Source organism: Danio aesculapii, chromosome 10 (genome assembly GCF_903798145.1).
Source record: "Danio aesculapii chromosome 10, fDanAes4.1, whole genome shotgun sequence".
NCBI classification, from domain to species: Eukaryota; Metazoa; Chordata; class Actinopteri; order Cypriniformes; family Danionidae; genus Danio; species Danio aesculapii.
The window spans coordinates 8,886,181-8,893,654 of record NC_079444.1 but is presented as its reverse complement, the minus strand read 5'-3'; the positions used below and the strand labels follow the sequence as shown (position 1 = coordinate 8,893,654).

Sequence of the window (7,474 nt, the reverse complement as noted above, 5' to 3'; positions counted from 1 at the left end):
TCCGAAGCCACTTCTTGCTTTAAATAAAATGCTTAAACGTCTTTCATTTAAATGTACTTTTATTTACATTGATAGACAGATAAAAGCATTAAGGGCTTAAAAAACGATCATTTAAAACATCAAGCTTAAGGTAAAGAGCAGAAGGTGTTCTATTAATAGACGCAGGACTGATGGGGGTTTGGTCCATTGAAACAGACAGTGTAAAATATGACAGGGATTGTGTTCAACACTCTGGACTGGTGTAAGGACACACCACACAGACCTGGGCAATGTCGTCATATTCATACGTTCTTTTCAGGAAGGTATCTGTGAGCCTCAGGCCGGATATGCTCTAAATCAAACACAGAAATGAAGAGAATTACATACTCAATATGCTACATTTTAGCTTTCACATCAAAACATTTAAGACTTAAAGGAACTCATTTTACAAGTTAAAGAAGTTAATAGTTGAGCTTTCTCATTTTTTATTCATTCAGCCGATCTCTGGGTCTGATGGGGGCACTTTTAGCTTAGCTTAGCATAAATCATTGAATCGGATTAGACTATTTGCATTATTTTTTAAATGTAGCTACAGAATAAGCTTTAAATAGAATTTAAGTGAGATGCTAATAGTGTAATCCAATTCAATGATTTATGCTAAGCTAAGATAAAAGTACTCCAGCCAGATACGGAGATCGGCTGAATGGATTAAAAAAGAAAACATACACAATACGCTACATTTTAGCTTAAGAATTAAAATATTTAAGACTTGAACATCCCATTTTTTGGATGTAGGCTCATTTTACAAGTCAAATGAGTTAACAGTTGAGTTTTATCATTTTTGAATCCATTCAGCCAATCTACGGGTCTGGTGGGAGCACTTTTAGCTTAGCTTAGCATAAATAATTGAATCAGATTAGACCATTAGCATCTCTCTCTGTAGTTTTATCATGTACCAAAAATGACAGGCGATGAGAAGTTGCTATTTTAAATTATTTTATATATTTAACTACAGAAGAGTCAAGCTTTAAAGAGAGTTCGAGTGAGATGCTAAAGGTATAATCCAATTCAATGATTTATGCTAAGCTAAAAGTGTTTTATATATTTAACTAAAGAAGTGTCAAGCTTTAAATGGGAAATGTTTGAATTTGAGTGAGATGTGTGACAATATACATTTATATAATCTAGTTTCAAATTAGGAGTGATATATATGAGCAATATCACATGGGTAGCAGTGCGATATGACTGTATCGGCACTGTTGGGAGGTGTGCCTTGACACGAGGCCACAGGCCGAGTGCTTGAAGGGGGTCGCACACTGTGTGTGACACCCTTTAGTGTCCCTCCAGTGAGGGTATACAGCCATATCACACTGCTACTTGTGTGATATATTCGTTTATACAACAGTTCAACAGCAGAATAGTGTATATAGAAAATCAAACACGGAGAGTCTAAAAACCCTTATATATTAGGAACTACTTTCTTTCGCCATTTCCTCACATCTGCAACTGCCATCAGAAAAGCAGAAATTTACCAATTCATCAACATCTAGTATTTGAATGATTCTCTAGTGTAATGTCTAAAGTGATGACAAAATAGGTGATTTTGCTCACATTTTAAGATGATAAGGCTGAACGGCGTGAAATGCCATCAGTCTACAGAGATTTCCCAGTATTTCTCTGTTGCGATTGAGATTTCACAATAATTAACCCCGAACAAGCGCAGACACTACCAGATTACTGTTGTGTTTGTAATAAGGAAAGACGCTAAACACATGCGGCGTTTCTTCTTTCTTTATTTTAACTGAACTAGTCTGCAGTAATGAAAACAGGAGACTAATTATAAAAAGAGGGCCAACCAAAAACTCATGGTTATACAAACACAAAAACCACACATTCCTGATATATGATGCTCACCTCACACTCAGCACACTACAATTATATGATATAAATACAGCACTACAACATACAAAACAGACAGATCGACTTAGAAAGTCACTGACGAGTTTTATAATGATTTGATCAGTTGTAGTTTGAGTTTTTCCTCCTCTAATGGCTTATTATGCAGTCTTTGTCACCATCTTGTGGATGTTAAACGTCAACCGTCTTTGCTCTGCTCAATAACAGGCTGATGGATGCCTATGCGCTGCCTCTCAGAAATTATAAATATTTAAAATAGGCACGGTCCTTATAAATAAACTGCATAGTTGCAATCTAAACAACTACATTCTTTACTAAAAAAGCCTCAAAAGTACATTATGTTGTCCAACAGCAGCAATATTTGTCAAACTGTAGTGAGTTTATTGATCTGCTGTCACTCTATGTGGGTGGAGTAATACAGAAAGGTGAGGAGGCTGTACGAGTGCTGTTATAGCAGAATGTCGCATGGCTATCAGCCAATCAGATTCAAGAACCAGACAGAACAGTTATATTCTTTGTTTTTTGGAATTGTCATTTCATTCAAAACTCTAGCAGCCCAGGTGTGAGAAACATTAAACCGTTTGCCTTCCTGAGCATTGGCAGATCTCAAAGTAATGCAAATGCTATGGGCGTCTTTGTGGATCCATTCAGGCTAAAGAAACTCTTGTTTGATTAGATTTAGGCAGGTTTAGGCAGGCAACTTGTCTGTTCAGTGGACATGTTCTTTCATCTATCTACCTCATTTACATGCTTTTTGTCTGTCCCCTCTAAAACATTTAACAGACAGGACGACTCTGTCCAAATTAGACTCTTGCAGATTCAGTGGACTTCTTGAATGACTTGACTACAGAACAAATAACGCGTTCTCAATAAAAAAATCATTATGAAATTCTCCTGGCCTGGATTCTGAAGTTTACCACAGATGCTAATGGTCTAATCCAATTCAATGATTTATGCTAAACTAAAAGTGCTTCTGTCAGAGCCAGAGATTGGCTGAATCTATTCAATAAAGATCAAACTCAACAGTTTAACTCGAAGTGACTTGTAAAATGAGTCAAAAAAGTGGAGTGTGCCTTTAAAATATACTTTAGCTAAATGTTTATAGTATTTTATTTGATCCAGCAACAAATATACAAAAATAACTAATTAATTTGTTCATGATTTTGATGTACACACATTCATACTACACACACACACACACCGCACAAAGGGTGCACAAGTGGAATTTGTATACATGTGTGTGGAATTCAATTGATACGAAATGAATATTGAGGGAAAAAAAGCTACTTGAATGACTTAGAAATATGTTATTAACAAATAAGCCAATTTGTTTAAATTGTCCTCAACAGAAATGTGGGCTTCATTTCGTCACCTTGGAATTATAAGGTTCTGTCTGCGTTCTAAATGATTTTGAGATATGGAGCTTTAAACTTTTTGCATTCCATATAGCCAACAATATGTGTGTAACATTTCTCTTTTATACATTAACACAACAGAGACCCTAAATTTCCACTTTCCACTTGAAGTTATAAAGTTCTATCTGGCAGATCATTCACTGAAGCATTACGTTTCAAGAAATACAATAAAAAATATATAATTTGGTGTTGTAACGAGATGTTGATGCTTGAGAAAAGTGAGAAACGTTTTTGCTTTTAATGATTAAAGATGAACATTTTTTTCTTGCTCAAATGAAGCATACAAAGCTGTGCTAAATATTTTGTCCAGTGCAGATGTTAATTTTATCTAATTAATATGTTATTATTTATAAAATTTTATGCTTTATATGAATTATTGTACTATATGTCCCATGAATTAAATTAAGTATTTGCCCTTCAAGACTTAATATTAAATGTAAAGACTTGAAACAGACAATGAGCAAAAGAGTTTAATAAACACTGAAAAATGATTTACTTACCATATATACACAAATAAAAATATTTCACATTTAATATTTAAATTTTTTAATATTCGGTTCTTTTTCAACAATGTGAAATTGAACATTTCATCTCAATGTTGAAAAAACGCTTCTAAATCATCACATTTACACACATCTTTTCAGTTTCAGGTTTCTTTTCAGTTTTTTTGTGGTGCAGCATTATTTAGTCGACTCAGATTTTGTCTTTCTAGTCTTTCCCGCTGTCAATGGAGCAGTCCGGCAAAATGACAAAGAAAGCTGATCCTGATTGGTCCTCGTGCGTGCATCAAAAATGCTGATTGGCGCACAGAAAGAACCTTATAAATAAAAAGTCTTAAAATGTAAACAAGTTATAAAAAACATCACATAATGTAAATAAGTTGTGATTTTATAAGAATATGTAAATCACTCCATTTTGACAAAAATGTCTGATAGAACCTTATAATTCTAAGGTGACGATATGTCATTATGCATTTTTGGAAAAGCTAATAACTCTCTCCCCTAAATTGCATCAATGTTTATTTTTATTAACTATTCTCAAAATAGGCGACGCGACGGCACAGTAGGTAGCATGTTCACCTCACAGCAGGAAGGTCGCTGGTTCGAGCCTCGGCTGAGTCAGTAAGCATTTCACGTGGGTTTCCCTCCGGTTTCCCCCACAAGTCCAATGACAAACAGTACTGGTGAACTGGGTAGGCTAAAATCGTATTGTATGAGTGTGTGTAGATGTTTCCCAGACATGGGTTGCGGCTGGAAGGGCATCCGCTGTGCAAAACATGCTGGATGAGTTGGCGGCTCATTTCGCTGGGGCGACCCCATATTAATAAAAGGACTAAGCTGAAGGAAAATGAATTCTCAAAATAATGTGTGTCTAATTCAGAGGTACTTTAGAAAAGTATATTTTGATGACAAACATTTCAACAAATATTTGTAGATTTAGGCCAAGTGGTTACTGCGTCGAAATATAGCAACCAGGTGCTAGCGGCAACCCGAGTTAGATTCAGGGCTCGAGGTCCTTTGCCGATCCTTCCCCTATTTCTGCTCCCTACACTTTCCTGTCTGTAAATCTCCACTGTCCTATCAATAACAGTAAAACCCCTAAAAAATTATTCATTCATTCATTTTTTTTTCCGGCTTTGTCCCTTTATTAATCCGGGGTCGCCACAACGGAATGAACCACCAACTTATCCAGCATATTGTTTTATGCAGCGGATGCCCTTCCAGCCGCAACCCATCACTGGGAAACATCCACACATTCTCATTCACACCCATACACTACGGCCAATTTAGCTTAACCAATTCACCTGTACCGCATGTCACTGGACTGTGGGGGAAACCAGAGCACCTGGAGGCAGCCCACATGAACACGGAGAGAACATGCAAACTCCACACAGAATTGCCAACTGACCCAGCCGAGGCTCGAACCAGCGACTTTCTTGCTGTGAGGCAAACGTGCTACCCACTGCGCTACCATGTTGCCCCTAAAAAATTATCATTAAAATAAAAACAAAAAAACAAAGTAAATTCACTAAATACGTTTTTTATAATAACATTTTTGTAGAAAATAATAGTGTAACATTTTATTTTTTTCATATGTGAAGATATTTGTGCATTGCTGTACATCCATAACTAACACACTCTGCGCTGGACTTTAGACCAGCTTTTAGTTGGTCAATGGCACAGTCTATTTCTGTTCCTCAAAATAGCAACACGCCAACAATGCGCCTTAACACACCTCCTTTCTAGACCGGTACCCATGACCGACCCATGAGTCCACAAAGTGGTGCAAATGGATTTACTATTTAAACAACATGGCGGAAAAAGGGAAAATTAGAGTTGCGCTGGTCTGAAAATAGCAAAAAAATCACGCCAAACATGTCTTGCGCCTTATTGCGTTGGGTGTGTGATAGGGCCCCAAAATTGTTACATTTTAACATTGTGTGGATAGAAAAGTCATTCTTAAAGGGATAGTTCACCCAAAAAAATGTTTGCATTTCTTCTGTTGAGCACAAAGAAAGATCATGTGAAGAATGCTGTAAAAACAACCATTGACTTCCACAGTATTTTGATCCGACTATGGACGTCAATGTTTTTTATCCTTTTGTTTTGCGTTTAACAACAAAACAAAAATCATTAAAAGGTTACAACCACTTGAGTGCGAGTAAACGTAAATGTTCATTTTAGGGTGAATGGTCCCTTTAAATTGTGCTCCCCTGACAGTGCAGTGAAAGGCCAGTCACACTGCTGACAGTGTGTTTGTGCTCCTCTTACCTGTAAACCTTGAACGGATGCCAGTAGTTTGAGAGGAATGGAGAGCGATGCGCTGGGGCTCAGTTTGCCCAGCTGTCTGCCGGACACCCCACACCAGTGGACGGAGCGAGTGTTACACATTTCCAGCAGCAGATCCATGGTCCGCTCACTGACAACAAACACACAGCTGTTATTCTACTTCCTCTAGAAGTGGCCAAACTGACGGCGATGCTCTTACCTGCAGTTGGTGATTTTACAGGTGATGTCGAAGGGCTCCTCTAGATCCACAGTGTCTGGGATGAACTCCAGAGAAAGCCTGACGTCACCATAACCAGGAGCCTAGAAGGAGATGATCAGTCAAATGTGCTGGATGCAAACTAGAAACAGGAATGCACCAACACCATTTTTTAATCCCTTGTGTTTTGTTCAAATTGACTATCCTTTCCTTATGTTGGTGGGTGTTTTTTCCCCATTGACTCCCATTATATTGACATTTTTTCATTGGAAAGCCATGATGGCATATAATCATGTATTCTTGGTTGTTGGTGGTTTTCCCTGTTGGGAAGAGGTAAAGTAAAAAAAAAAAGTCATTATAATGAAAGTCAATGGGGCCAAAACAGAACCAAAATAAGACTCAAAATCACCTCAGAGTGGATGAAAACATCCCCAACAGCACACAAGACAGAGCACGAGTACTGATATTTGTGTCTCGATACTCACAGATACCTGCTTATTTTGGATTGTAGATTTAGTTATACTAAATATTTTCTCTGAAATTATGAAAAACAGTAGCGCAAACAGTTTATTATTATCTTTTTGTCACAATGTAGCACATATATACATTTATGTGTGTGTATTTATACATGTATACATAAATATACACAGTACACATGTACACTCCACAGCCACTTCATTAGGTACACCTGTCCAACTGCTCGTTAATGCAAATTCCTAATCAGCCAATCACATGGCAGCAACTTAATGCATTTAGGCATGTAGACATGGTCAAGACGATCTGCAGCAGTTCAAACCGAGCATTGGAATGGGTAAGAAAGGAGATATAAGTGACTGAACAAGGCAGGGTTGTTGGTGCCAGACGGGCTGGTCTAAGTATTTCAGAAACTGCTGATCTACTAGGATTTTCATGCACAACCACCTCTAGGGTCTTCAGAGAATAGCCTGAAAAAAGAAAATATCCAGTGAGCGGCAGAACCGACTCTACAGAGGTCAGAGGAGAATGGCCAGACTGGTTCGAGCTGATAGAAAGGCAACAGTAACTTAAATAACCACTTGTTACAACTGAGGTTTGCAGAAGAGCATCTCTGAACACACAACACGTCCAACCAGCAGCAGAAGACCGCACCAGGTTCCACTCCTGTTAGCTAATAACAGGAAACTGAAGCTACAATTCAC

General features: G+C 37.7%; 1 protein-coding gene across 2 annotated transcripts in view; it reads right to left on the bottom strand.

Moving 5' to 3' along the window:
- Nucleotides 1-41: 41 nt before the first annotated feature.
- The window catches only part of trappc13 (trafficking protein particle complex subunit 13), a 28,094-nt gene continuing 20,661 nt past the window's right edge, over nucleotides 42-7,474 (bottom strand). For both annotated transcript variants that reach the window (XM_056466147.1, XM_056466149.1), the window contains 3 exons: nucleotides 6,300-6,400; nucleotides 6,083-6,230; nucleotides 42-331 (listed from right to left, as the gene is read on the bottom strand). In XM_056466147.1, the coding sequence (XP_056322122.1) occupies nucleotides 224-331; nucleotides 6,083-6,230; nucleotides 6,300-6,400 (357 nt within the window). In that variant the 3' untranslated portion in view covers nucleotides 42-223. The remainder of the gene's footprint in view (nucleotides 332-6,082; nucleotides 6,231-6,299; nucleotides 6,401-7,474) is intronic.